Source organism: Eriocheir sinensis, chromosome 11 (assembly GCF_024679095.1).
Source record: "Eriocheir sinensis breed Jianghai 21 chromosome 11, ASM2467909v1, whole genome shotgun sequence".
NCBI lineage: Eukaryota > Metazoa > Arthropoda > Malacostraca > Decapoda > Varunidae > Eriocheir > Eriocheir sinensis.
In genome coordinates, this window is record NC_066519.1 from 16,037,169 (window position 1) to 16,051,701 (window position 14,533).

Genomic DNA, 14,533 nt, shown 5'->3' on the forward strand with positions numbered 1-14,533 from the left:
ACAGATTATGTCCTTACTTAGAGCGAGGCAGGCCACGCGGAAGCTATCACCTGTATATTTCAGTGGAATTTCAGTGACATTGGCTATATATCGATGTATTATATTTCGTGACTGATGAAGGGCCAAACTGGTTTCGCGGTCGTCTGGTGCCAACTGTCTCTGACTTATTTACTGGAGGCATTTTGATCAAAGATCCATATTCGCGTAGCGGCACTGAGGGACGAAGTAAAGGAAGAAAATCATATAATGAATGTCTGTCTGTCAGGTTATCGTAGTGTTTATTCAATTATTTCTTAAACATCAAACTACTGTATATTGTACTGGCCGAAGTACCTTATCAGCACTTCCTAAAATCCGTTTCATCATTCTCCGGTGTGCTAGCACTCCAGGTCGCTGACAGAACCTCTACAGCGGGATGGACCAGCGTCTGGCGCACAGGCCAGCCGTGATGGCAGAGCGTGCCCGCATCGTGTGGCTGTGGCTGGGCGGCGCCTCGGCGAGGGCGATCTCCCACCAGACGGGCGCCAGCCTCTCCACCGTGTATCGCTGGGTGCGCCGCTGGCAGGAGGAGGGCACCGTAGAGACCAAGCCTTACCAAAGGCAGCTCCGTAAAAATCCCTGGTCAGAAACCAACAAATTACTGCGGAGCGCCACATCTAAAGGAAAGGGTCGGAACAAAGCCAAAAGTATAAGTCAGACAACACTAGGAAAGGAAGCCGATATAAGCAGAATACCCACTGACGCCACAACAAAAGTGGACGTGGTCGGCATAACACCCAGCTTGGCCTGCAACGCCATGGTGCCTCTGACGTCGGGGTGGGATGTGTACACAGACACGCCCAGGCTTAACCCGCGGGGCCACAGCCATCCCGTCTTGGTGTACGACACGCTGCCTCAGTACTGCCAGGCCCTGATGCAATACTACAATGGCTACAGCATCACAACACCGTGAGGCCCTCGCTGGCCCTCTCTCGGCTGAAACTCACGTCAATGTCCCTTTAGCAGATTAGTATAATTATGTTTTATTTCATTTTCTTCGTGATTTCCTTCTGATATTGAATGGATGTCAGTCTACAGTAAATACAATAATTATGTACAATTTTGGTAGAAGAGCTACACAAGAAGGTTGTCTTACTATGATAAGATGAATGGAATTAACCAAGTAGTGTTGTAATTAATGCTAATACATTTGAAAGCCTCAGATGGAAGTTGCATAGATTTATGTGTGTGGAGGGCAGGTGATAAAGTGTTATCCGGGGCTGCCACGTAAAGGGAGACATACCTTACTAGTTTCCTTACAACTTCATGTGTATCGCTGATTTTACCACACTGCGTAATGTTCAGCATGGAAAGAAAAAGTAATGGACCATCAAACAACGCATCATTGACATTAAATTGTTCTGTACATCACAACTATTATTTCTATTTCCTAATTATTGATCCACATATTTACGATATCTTTAACGTCTCCCTTCGCACTTTAGTTCCCGATATTTTTTTCAAAGTGCATATTTTCATAAAACCATTAATAATTTATGCCAAAACAGCGCGCGTCATGTTTTGATGTGTAGCGTCTGCAGGTCGCGATGGAGGTGTGGGAGTTCGTCGTGCTGGTGTTGGTGATGGGCGCCGCGACGCCGGTATGTGGACAGGTGGGCGACATGGTGGAGCAGGTGGTGAGGCGGCACAGGGCTGGCTGCCACCTACTGCTGCTCACCTCTGTGCCTCGATCACCTGTCTTCCTGGACATTATCAGGTAAAGGCGGTATAATGGTCATCATTATATATATTTCTATCTATTCATCTATCTATCTATCTATCCATCTATCTATTTATCTACATATACAAGTTGTATATATTCCGAGGAAACCATTTTTTTTTTTTTTTTTTTTTTTTACAGCAAAGGAGACAGCTCAAGGGCACAAAAAAGTAAACATTAATAAAAAAAAAGCCCGCTACTCGCTGCTCCTAAAAAGAATCCAAAGAGGTGGCCGAAAGATAAGTCAGTTTCGGGAGGAGAGGTGTCCTGATACCCTCCTCTTGAAAGAGTTCAAGTCGTAGGCAGGAGGAAATACAGATGAAGGAAGATTGTTCCAGAGTTTACCAGCGTGAGGGATGAAAGAGTGAAGATGCTGGTTAACTCTTGCATAAGGGGTTTGGACAGTATAGGGATGAGCATGAGTAGAAAGTCGAGTGCAGCGGGGCCGCGGGAGGGGGGGAGGCATGCAGTTAGCAAGTTCAGAAGAGCAGTCAGCGTGGAAATATCGATAGAAGATAGAAAGAGAGGCAACATTGCGGCGGAATTTAAGAGGTAGAAGACTATCAGTATGAGGAGGAGAGCTGATGAGACGAAGAGCCTTTGCCTCCACTCTGTCTAGAAGAGCTGGGTGAGTGGAGCCCCCCACATGAGATGCATACTCCATACGAGGGCGGACAAGGCCCTGTATATGGACAGCAACTGTGCAGGGAGAAGAACTGGCGGAGACGGTACAGAACGCCCAGCCTCGAGGAAGCTGATTTAGTAAGAGATGAGATATGAAGTTTCCAGTTGAGATTTTGAGTTAAGGATAGACCGAGGATGTTTAGTGTTGAGGAAGGTGATAGCTGGGTGTTGTCAAAGAATAGGGGATAGTTGTTTGGAAGATTGTGTCGAGTGGATAGGTGGAGAAACTGTGTTTTGAGGCGTTGAAGGACACCAGGTTCTTCTTGCCCCAATCGGAAATAATAGTAAGGTCTGAGGCTAAGCGTTCTGCAGCCTCCAGCCTTGAGTCGTTAAGTTCCTGAAGGTGGGTCTTCTATTAAAGAAGTTGAATAATGCAGAGTGGAATCATCGGCGTAGGAATGGATAGGACAGTTCGTTTTGGAAAGAAGATCATCAATGAACAACAGAAAAGAGTGGGAGATAGGACAGAACCCTGTGGGACACCACTGTTAATAGATTTAGGGAAGAACAGTGACCGTCTACCACGGCAGAAATAGAACGGTCAGAAAGGAAACTGGAGATAAAGGTACAGAGAGAAGGATAGAAACCGTAGGAGGGTAGTTTAGAAAGCAAAGATTTGTGCCAGACCCTATCAAAAGCTTTTGATATGTCCAGCGCAATAGCAAAAGTTTCACCGAAACGGCTAAGAGAGGATGACCAAGAGTCAGTTAAGAAGGCTAGGAGATCACCACTAGAACGCCCCTTGCGGAACCCATACTGGCGATCAGATAGAAGGTCAGAAGTGGAAAGGTGCTTTTGAATCTTACGGTTAAGGATTGATTCAAAAGCTTTAGATAGACAAGAAAGTAAAGCAATAGGACGGTAGTTTGAGGGCTTGGAGCGGTCACCCTTCTTAGGTACAGGCTGTGTGAAGGCATACTTCCAGCAAGAAGGAAAGGTAGATGTTGACAGGCAGAGGCGAAAGAGTTTGACCAGGCAGGGTGACAGCACGGAGGCACAGTTTTTAAGGACAATAGGCGGCACTCCATCAGGTCCATAAGCCTTCTGAGGATTGAGGCCAGAGAGGGCATAGAAAACATCATTTTGAAGAATCTTTATAACAGGCATAACAGAGTCAGAGGGGGGATGAGTAGGAGGAATATGCCCAGAATCGTCCAGAGTGGAGTTTTAAGAAAAGGTTTGAGAGAAGAGTTCAGCCTTTGAGATAGATGAGACGGCAGTGTTGCCGCTAGGACTGAAGAGAGGAGGGAAAGATGAAGCAATGAAGTTGGAGGAGATAGTTTTGGCTAGATGCCAGAAGTTACAGGAAGAGTTAGAGAAAGCAAGGTTTTGGCATTTTCTATTAATGAAAGAATTTTTGGTTAGTCGGAGAATAGATTTGGCACGATTTCGGGCAGAAATGTAAAGTTCATAATTAGCATTAGTTTGAAGGCTCTGGTATCTTTTGTGAGCTACCTCTCTATCATTGACAGCACGAGAACAAGCGTGATTAAACCAAGGCTTTTTAGCGTGAGTAGAGAAAGAACGAGGAATGTATGCCTCCATTCCAGAGACAATCACCTCTGTGATGCGCTGAGCACACACCGAGGGGTCTCTATCCTGGAAGCAATAATCATTCCACGGGAAATCGGAAAAGTACATCCTCAGGTCGTCCCACCGAGCTGAAGCAAAATGCCAGAAGCATCGCCTCTTCGGTGGGTCCAGAGGATGTACAGGAGCGATAGGACAGGATGCAGAAATAAGATTGTGATCGGAGGAGCCCAACGGAGAGAACAGTTTGACAGAATAAGCAGAAGGGTTTGAGGTAAGGAAGAGGTCTAGAATGTTGGGCCGATCTCCAAGACGGTCAGGAATACGTGTAGGGTGCTGGACCAACTGCTCTAGGTCGTTGAGGATAGCAAAGTTGTAGGCTTGTTCACCAGGATGGTCAGTGAAAGAGGATGAAAGCCAAAGCTGGTGGTGAACATTGAAATCTCCTAGGATGGAGATTTCAGCGAAGGAGTGGTTCAAGATGTGCTCCACCTTAGAATTCAAATAGTCAAAGAATTTTACATAGTTGGTAGAGTTAGGTGAGAGATAAACAGCACAGATGTATTTAGTAATAGAATGACAGTGAAGTCTTAACCAGATGGTGGAAAATTCAGAAGAGTCAAGGTCGTGGGCACGAGAGCAAGTGATGTCGTTGCGCACGTAGGCGCAACATCCAGCTTTGGATTGAAATTTAGGATAGAGATAGTAGGAGGGAACAGAGTAGAGATTGCTGTCAGTAGCCTCAGAAACCTGTGTTTCGGTAAGGAAGAGAAGGTGAGGTTTAGAGGAGGAGAGATGATGTTCCACAGAATGAAAATTAGAGCGAAGACCGCGAATGTTGCAGAAATTGAGAAGAAAGAGGTTCGAGGAGTTATCAAGACACCTCTCAGGTCGGCAACCAGAAGGGAGTCCTCCTGGGGAATTTGTGGTCCCCCCCCCAGGCGGGGACTCCGAGGCATTGCTTAATTGAGCCATTTTGAATTTTGAATTTTGGAAAAAGGTGTATATGTTATGTGAATGTAGTGTGGTGTGGATAAAGAGAGGATCTGTAATTTATATATTTTAAACTACAGATAAATATCCAGCATATCTGTGTGATATTCATTTGTAGTTGTATTAATTTTGTGGCTGTGATATCTTGACATATTTTTAACATCTATACAGTATTCGTTTTCATTTTAGTAGATTAATGACATCTTACTCGAAGTGATTCTTATTTTTATTGAGACACCTGGACGCGAAGGTGAAAGCGGTGATGGCCGTCTCTCCTGACTTGCGTCATCCCCGGAAGGTTCTCGCAGGGGACTCCACAACCAGCTGTCGAATAGTTGTGCTTTACCTCAGCAGCGAGAGTGACACCGCCGGAGGGGTTGCTGCTGATCATGGTCACCCCAACACCACTGACCAAGCCTTGAGGTAGGGGAGAAGAGGAGAGACTTAGGAGGGAAATACGGTTAGCAGAGTGAAAAAAAATATCTCAGCAAGAATCTTTTGTGTAATTTTTACTGAATTTTTAATTGTATTTTTTTTCGCTTGTTAGGTAATCAGTTTGTTACTTGTCCGTTCTTCCGTCCGTCAGTTCATAAGACAGTTAGTAAGTTGGTTAGTTAGATAGGTAGTTCCTTGCTAACTTACATATTAACTTACTGACTGACTGTCTTACTGATTGACGGACTAACAGCTTGACTGACTGAATGACTTGCTTTCTTACTTTCTTTTTTTCATCTAAAACCCACATTTTTGTTTATTCATGTGCCTTTTTTGCTGGGACGTGTTAGGTTGCTGGAGCGGGAAGGCCTTTACAAACTGCCGACGACGCGGGTGGTAGTGGTGGGTGGGAGTGATGGAGCACAGGACGTCCTCCTCCACCACAGCCTCCGCAACACCATCCACGGCACTTACCTGGGCCTCCACGCCGCTCATGCCACGCCTGTCCCCGCCTCCACACACCACCGAGTCCTCCGCTACGTAACCAGACAAAGTACGCGGTGAGGATGTAATTTTTCACTTGGAGACGTATGCATCAACAAATGCGCAGCATCACAATAAGTACTCTTATAAGGAAGGAATAAAAATCAGATGATTTATGAAAATAAACACAGTTTAATAAAAATAAAAAATATTTGGTATAAAAGAAGGTCGTTATATTCCACAGTTCAGTTTTTTAGAGAAGTTTTTTTTTCTGATGTGAGTATAGTAAGTTAATATTAAGTTAGTATAGTGCTCGTACATTGATGAATATACTATACTTTAAGCTTAACCTATTGTAAACCTTGAATTGTTTGTCATATATCCATATTATTGCTATTTTAGTGCAATACGTTTAGGCCGCACTCTCACCCACCAACTCACCTCATAATTATGAAGACTGATCACACTGCTAAGCGCCCACCTAACCTATCCCATATCCCAGGGCCCTAAAGGACAAGGATATAACCAGCAGGTCACTTAGCTCGGATGTAGAGGGGGTTTCAGATTTAGTGGTCTGAACCCGGTCGGCTGAGGTGAGGCCGGCCTTGTGGTAGTAGTAAGTTGTAGTTAATATATATATATATATATATATATATATATATATATATATATATATATATATATATATATATATATATATATATATATATATATATATATATATATATATATATATATTGTGTATGTGATTACAGAAACAGTTGCCCCTCATAGTACCTCTATATACCATCGTTGTTTATACTGCAAGCAAGGAAACGCTGATGCCAAGTTTTACAAAAGAATAAATGCCTCTTCGTTTCATACCGAAGTGGTCAATATATTCAAAGAAGGTAAGAAATTTGTTTTAACAGTATATTTTCCTTTTAGAGTGGGTTATAACTGTTTTTTTTTTCTTTCTAATCAGTTCCAATTTATATCCCCAGTGAGCATCAACGGAATACTATTCTTTGTTACCTCTCCTTAGAGCAGCTCAATAACTTCAATGGACATCAACTGAAGATCATCTCTGTCACTTACTTTCCTTACGTGGACTACCGGAAGTACAGTGACGCTCTGGGTGGAACAGTAGAGCTCATAGACTCCTTGGATTATCGACTTCTTGAGGCTTTCGCGGGAGAGCACAATTTCACGTAATACCACCACCATCATGTCATTTCTATTTCTCTAAAGGTTATACTGAATACTTTGCAAGAGTTTTTTTTATGATGTCAACGCTTCAGCATGTCTGCTGAGCGTAACCTAGTGTTCTACAGGTACGAGGTGCGTGAGGAGCCCACAAAGTCGTGGGGCCTGCCAAAGGATGGTGTCTTCACGGGTATGATGGGAACCCTGCAGCGGGAAGAGGCGGACTTGTCCATCATCACTGCTCCTTCCCCTGAAAGGTTCGAGGTCATGGACTTCATCAGGGGCTACCCGTCAGACAAAACTACCCTGGTGACCCTGAAACCGTCCCTACTCCCACAGTACTTGGCCCTCATCAGACCGTTTACAAGTACTAAACCTGATGGATTTCCTCTCCCTCTTTTCTGAGTTATATTTCATTAGATTAGTCATTACCCATCAGACACGCGAGTATGCACATGGTGTGGTGGACTGGGCGAACAGGGGACACAAGTCGGGGGATGTCTTCGTGTAGTGGACTACTGATATCTGTCAATGTAGTGACGGTGACGTCTTTTGAAGAAGCCTTTTCAATACTCTGATTAAATCACTCAGAACTTAATTAGCGTAAAAATAATATTTACAAAACATTTGTCATGTTATATTTCCCTCAGGGGAGGTGTGGGGGATGGTTTTCATCTCTGTCTTGGTTTTGGGCTTGACGATGTGGGCTTTGCAACGCTTGTGGGCTAGAAGCTTTGAAGGCGAAGTCATCCCACTCCAAATAACGATTTTGTACAGCTGGGGAAGCCTCCTGGAGCAGCCACCTCCGGACCTACCTGTCAGTCTTTCTGGACAGGTACTAAGTCACATACATATCAGATTGATGCGCTTTACAGATATTAGTACCGATTGGCTCTTTTGTGTTGTGCTAGAGCTAGACTCTTGTCTGCGATAAAGAAAATTTAGTTATTTTCTATTATAATCTTTTATTGTCAATGGTCGCCAGTTCACTCAAGTACACTCTGGTCTTTAACACTTACGTACATTCTCTGTGTATGCAGTAAACGTTTAATCTTGGTGTTTCATATGTATCACCCCCAGGTATTGGTAGTATGTGGCTTAGCGTCCTGCTTTATAATTTCCTTGGGGTTCAAGACTGCTCTCATTGCTCACCTTACCGTGCAAGGCAAGACTCGCCCTGTTGAAACCTTTGACGAGCTTGTGGAGCAGCAAGGCTGGGGGTGGGCCGCGGAGCCGTGGCTCATGACGGGCATCCCGTACCAGTACCTTTCCCAACACACTGACCCCGTGGTGAAGAAATTATATGATAACTTGGTGGCAAGTGCTCTATAAATGAGTAAGAACACATTATCAATAAAGTGACACGCTTGTAAACGATAAGTGTGAAAGATAAATATTGTATTAGGAGTTCAACACTTATTTCATAGTAAATTACTATATCAGATAATGGAGGCGGATGAAACTTTGGCGAGGGTCAGAGAAGGAAGTTACGCGCTCATTAACCAGGAAATCTACATCACCATCTACATCGCTTCTCGTCACGCAGACTCCAGAGGCAGAACACCTTTTCTCATTAGCAACAAAGGCATCTCGACCATGGCTGCCTTTGGATGGGGCGCCAGGTAGGGACGGAGAGTGATGGAATGAATATATACAGCTGATTAATTTACCTTGAACTTTCTAAACCCGCTTTCCAGCTCTTATATATAACATTACATGGCGTTCCAGAAGAGGAGCCCCGTTCTTCCATCACTTTCAGGAATTGATGCAGCGAATGGAGGACGCGGGTATAACAAATAAGTGGTTGAAAGAGGTGATCGACAGGCGAGTGAAGAGGAACAGGGCTGTGGAAGCGTTCATGTCCAGCGGAGACCCAGGTAACCCATGGGTAAGCTCAAGAACAAGGCTTTATAAAGAGTAGTCCTTTAGAAGTTCCCATACACAAAAATAAGAAACTAGTCGAGAATAAAAGTTTGTATGCACAGAAAACAGTGATGGAATGCAATTTGACGTGGTTATATTGTATTATTAAGGAATGGCATGTAGAAAACTGCTTGCTATCTCCCGGTACTTCCTAGCGAATCCTCGGTGACATTTTCCGCAGGAGGCTATGCGTCGTGTAGTCCTTGGCCTGTACCACTTGCAGGGCGCCTTCTACATACTCTTCTTGGGCTTCTTCACAGCTCTCGTCGCCCTGGTGGGAGAGAATATAAGGTTCGCATCAGGCAAATGAGCTGTTTATCTCTTCGTGTACCTAGGACTGTTCGTGTGGCTTACTGCTCCTGATATTGAGGCAAATGGCATCTCATGTTATATAGTGCATGGTATTACGTATGGCAACTCACTCATTATCTGCTGATGCTGTGTGAAGTTACGAGAAGTGATACGTATTCAAGCACGTGTGGTGGGGTTTGTCACGGCTAAATCAAATATACACACAAAAAAAGCTGACGAGATAACGAATCACGTAACTTTCGTGCTATGTATTTACACACATGTAACGACAAGGTAAATATAAAAATAAAGTGCTGAATCTTGTGTCTTTTATTGATTTCTGCTTATTTTCCATATATCCGGGTAATATACTTTTCATCCTCGATGCATAAAATTCATTTGGCAACACCACAGCTGGAGGAAGAGTTGCCAGGAACCACCAGCTTTTGACTGTTATATACCTTCAACAAATTACTTATGACCTCTTGCACGAAACCACCATGTCCAGAAGCTGAAATAATGCTACAGAAGCCGAAGAAACTTTACTATTTCAATAAAGGACAGAAAGTATGCATTTACATAATTAAAATTAATACTACCCTGTTGAAACACCACACTCCCAACCCACTCTGCCATACTGTTGTACTCAGAGCAATGTATATACCTACCTGTTTTTGATCCACAACTGTTGCAAAATAACATCAAGAATTTACCATTTTAACGATAACTATAAAGGAATCTCGTTGTTCGGGTGGAGGAAACAGTTTTTGGGTCGGAAATCGGCAAATATAAGACGCTCAGTAGGACACTTTGGCACCGTTACTCCAGTCCAATGTTACCAAATTGAATGTTTTAAAATACTTAATGGATTCAAGAATGTGGACAAATCAAAATTGCTTACGCTCGATGACACTGCGAACGAGGAACAATGGCACAAAACTCAAATGTAAGGAAGGAAATTCAGACTGCACCAAATTTTTCTCCACTAACGTTGTAGTGCGAGAATGGAATAAGCTCCCACCTTCAGCTCGACCGACACTTCCTTCAACTTAATGTTAACTAGAGTGAAATGCAGAGTTTTGGAGCCATCTGATGAATGTAGAACCACTTAATTTTAAGGACAGACCACCTAGTCTGTACCTTGGAGTCCGTGTTGTCTGATTTTCTATGTAAATCTATGTAATTCTTCAGTTTGAATTTGCCGATTTCCGAGCCAAAGATCCATTGCACCCATACAGCAAACGATATTCAGTTAAAGCCATTGTTAAAACCGTTAATTAATGATGTTTTTTAATCGTTGGGCGAATGGGCGTTACCGGAAAATACAAGGCGCTGGGTACGACAATTTTTCACCCCTGCCAGTGTGCCAAACTATCCTACTTAGAACATCGTATTTATCGCCTTCTAGCCCCTCAGAACCATCAGTAATTAACGGTTTGAACAATGAGTGTAAGTTAAGGGCGTTATGGGTGTGGGTATTACGGTTTGAGGTATGAAAAAGGAGAATAGAAGATGCGGATTATAACCATTTTGCACCCCTGCTCCCGTCGTCTGCACTCAGCAATGCATTCAACGAGGAAGCGCTGAGGAGTGGTCACGTCTATCATCTATGCAAGTACCTCGATCCTTTTATGCCTTAATTTACCATCTGATGCTTCTTTTAAACCCGATGTGTGGGTGGTAGGCAGTGGAATGGTAGGCCAGTGAAAACATGGGGTGGAGATCCAGGCTGCAAGAGTGTAAAATGTGGATGTGAATCGAAAAAAGAATGTTTGAAGGTACCGGCTGGGTGAGGGAGTGAGGATTGTTATGGCGGATTGGTTTCTTTGTTTATATATGTTTGTTTAGGTGTAGGTTTGTGTGGTTTGTTTAGGTTTGTTTATTCATGTTCAGGATGATTTGTTTAAGTGTAGGTTTGCTTGGGTTATTTGCTTATATAATGTTTGTATAGGTGTAGGTTTGTGTGGTTTGTTTAGGTTTGTTTATTCATGTTCAGGATTATTTGTTTAAGTGTAGGTTTGCTTGGTTTATTTGCTTATATAATGTTTGTTTAGGTGTAGGTTTGTGTGGTTTGTTTAGGTTTGTTTATTCATGTTCAGGATTATTTGTTTAAGTGTAGGTTTGCTTGGGTTATTTGCTTATATAATGTTTGTTTAGGTGTAGGTTTGTGTGGTTTGATTAGGTGTAGGTTTGTGTGGTTTGTTTAGGTGTAGGTTTGTGTGGTTTGTTTAGGTTTGTTTGGTTTGTTTATACATGTTAAGGATTATTTGTTTACGTGTAGGTTTGCTTGGTTTATTTGTTTAGGGGCAGTGACTAGCTTTATTTTTCTCATTATTATTTATATTTATTTCCTTTGATCTGGTTCCTTTACTGTAAAAAAACAAACACCCGTAGCTTCTTTACCGTTCTCCTGATTACTCGACGAACCTGTTCAACGTACTTACGGAATTGCTACACAGTTAAACGTTGCCTAGTGTTTATGGAACTGCTACACAATTAAACGTACATAGCCTAGTATTTAAGGAACTGCTACACAATTAAACGTAGCCTAATATTTAAAGAATTGGTACACAGTTAAACGTAGCCTAGTGTTTATGGAACTGCTACACAATTAAACGTACATAGCCTAGTATTTAAGGAACTGCTACACAATTAAACGTTGCCTAATATTTAAAGAATTGGTACACAGTTAAACGTAGCCTTGTGTTTTAAGGAATTGTTACACAGTTAAACGTAGCCTTGTGTTTTAAGGAATTGCTACACAGTTAACCAAGCCTCGTGTATATGGAGCTGCTACACAGTTAAACGTAGCCTAATGTTTATAGAATTGCTACACAGTTAAGTATAGCCTAGTATTTAAGGAATTGCTACACAGTTAAGTATAGCCTATTATTTAAGGAATTGCTATGCAGTTGAACGTAATTATAATATAGTGTGTATGGAGCTGTTACACAGTTAAACGTAGCCTAGTGTTTAAGGAAATGGTACTCAGTTCAACGTAGCCTATGAATTGTGTATGAAGCTGCTACACAGTTAAACGTTGCCTATAGTGTTTAAGGAACTTTTACACAGTTGAACGTAGCCTATAAATAGTGTGTATACGGATGCTGCTACACAGTTAAACATAGCCTAGTACAATACTGCGTAAGATTTGTTTTATTATCGTGCCTCTCGTTTTCTACTTAACCAACTCCTTTTCTCTTATGTCTTCTGCAAATCTTATTAATACCCTGAAAGCCATTTGAGGGTGTAGAGATCAAAACAAGTGTGAGGATAGCCTTGAAAATTGTGTGTGCGAACCCTCAAGCCCATAAGTCCCCTTCGGCTCCTTTTTTTAAATATTTTTTTTACGTCTACGACTATAGCGCCGGTAGGCTTGCTTGAGGGGCCTGGATGGTGTTCGGCCCTAGCCCGTCATGGCGCAGGCCTTTGCCCCCTCTGTGATTTCACATTCTTTTGTTAGTTGTACTCGTTTAAAGTCATTAAGAATAACGTTCCAATTGCAGGAGACGATTAATTAATGTCAGTGATTGACTGAGCGATGATAGTTTTTGCTTGATGAGATATATAATATTGTTGCAGAGAGGAAGCGAAAAGAAGGAACCTCTGCCATCTTGACACTCCCAGGGAGAACCTGAGCTGGACTTCCCCGCCATCCTTGGATTCCGGCAGCCATCATCATCGTCACGGATTCAACTACATCCTCGGAAGGTATGTGTATTTCTTGTCACATGTTGGTCCCACGAGGACAAGAAAATCGCAACCAACCGGGATCCTTTAAGCATTTCGGGCAAGGAGCTGATAATTTGAATCGCTTCGACGTTCAGAACCTGTCACCACCCTGTGTGCCCTCAACACATCAGGCATCCCTGTATGGACTGCACAGGATATTATTGGTAAGAACTTTGCAATCGATCACCTCGTGTTTATTTACTGGGATAAATATATATTAACAAGTATTTATTACCAATACCTCGTACTTTTATTTGTAATTATCGAAAAAAAAAATCATTATAATTCATTTATAGGCTTTTTTTTCTGAAATGTTATTTTTTGACTCGAAACATAATTAATGATTGCTAATAATTTCGTGACCATACAATGGTTAAGTGTTTCTTTAGATATTTATTGAAAAATTCGTCTTTTGTTCCCACCCAGAATATACCCTTTTTTGGTGTTCTTCCCTTCAGTTCCTATTGGTTTCAGGAGATTGTCACTCCCACAGCTGAGGCTCCAATGACCTGGGTGTGTATGGGTCAACGCTGAACTTTTCAGCTTCATCAGTAATCGTTAATATTTATGAGGTAAATAAGTGAGATTTTTTTGTTCAAATGTCTCTTGACTCAAATAAACATTTATGATTTTAATTTAGTGACCATTAACAGTTGTAATTTCTCATTGATATTTATTGCGAAACTGTTTTCTTAATCCCCCAAAATGTACCCCCTTTTTTTTTTATCTTTCTTCCGTACAACCCCATTTTATTTAACAGCAATGGAAACAGCTCAAGGTCAGAAAATACGGCAAAGAACAAAAAGGCCTGCTAAGCACTGCCCTAGCAATAGACGAAAGAATGAGTAGCCAGAAGAAAGGGTTAATTTCCCTCTGTCGAGGCACCTACGACCTGAGTATGTGTGGGTCAACACTCAACACTTCAGCTTCAGTCGTATCCAGACCTTGATTTTTTAGTATAGTCATACAGTAAATTTCATCGTTTTCTGTAACATCTTTGAGTTGTCCCTAAAGCTTTCAGTTTATATTACTAAAGATTTACAGAAGGTATATCTCTTATATATTTGTTCAATAAATTTTCATGAAAACCATTCATTATTTTTCCAAAAAAAAAGTACATTTTAGCACACTACTCGGTCATAGCGTAAGTGATCTAGGGTGGTCAAGCAGGTATTTTCTTCAAGGCTTAGATACCCTTGCTAATATTTACGAGCGATTCTCGATAAGTAATTTTGTCACTCTACATGTAATGCTAAATATAAGTTGATGCAATGTTACACAGAGAGAGAGAGAGAGAGAGAGAGAGAGAGAGAGAGAGAGAGAGAGAGAGAGAGAGAGAGGTTTAGTTAAGTTACTGCTGTGCATACGATCGAAGAACAGCGGATCGTTGAACATGGCAGAGAAAATTGTCTTTTACGGGGAAACATATATATATATATATATATATATATATATATATATATATATATATATATATATATATATATATATATATATATATATATATATATATATATA

The 14,533-nt window shown here is 41.8% G+C and overlaps 1 protein-coding gene and 1 long non-coding RNA gene across 2 annotated transcripts; both read left to right on the forward strand.

The window, feature by feature from the left end:
* Positions 1-1,598: 1,598 nt before the first annotated feature.
* Positions 1,599-9,607, forward strand: LOC126997151 (uncharacterized). Its single transcript, XM_050858201.1, has 7 exons — positions 1,599-1,756; positions 5,201-5,389; positions 5,752-5,954; positions 6,849-7,904; positions 8,150-8,691; positions 8,798-8,957; positions 9,174-9,607. Exons 1-4 carry the CDS (start codon positions 1,623-1,625, stop codon positions 7,076-7,078), a joined length of 756 nt encoding a protein of 251 aa, XP_050714158.1. The 5' UTR covers positions 1,599-1,622; the 3' UTR covers positions 7,079-7,904; positions 8,150-8,691; positions 8,798-8,957; positions 9,174-9,607.
* Positions 9,608-12,709: 3,102 nt separating this feature from the next.
* On the forward strand, positions 12,710-14,095 carry LOC126997201 (uncharacterized). The gene is made up of 3 exons (XR_007751946.1): positions 12,710-12,994; positions 13,490-13,587; positions 13,776-14,095. It is a non-coding gene; the product is annotated as an uncharacterized LOC126997201 (long non-coding RNA).
* Positions 14,096-14,533: the final 438 nt, after the last annotated feature.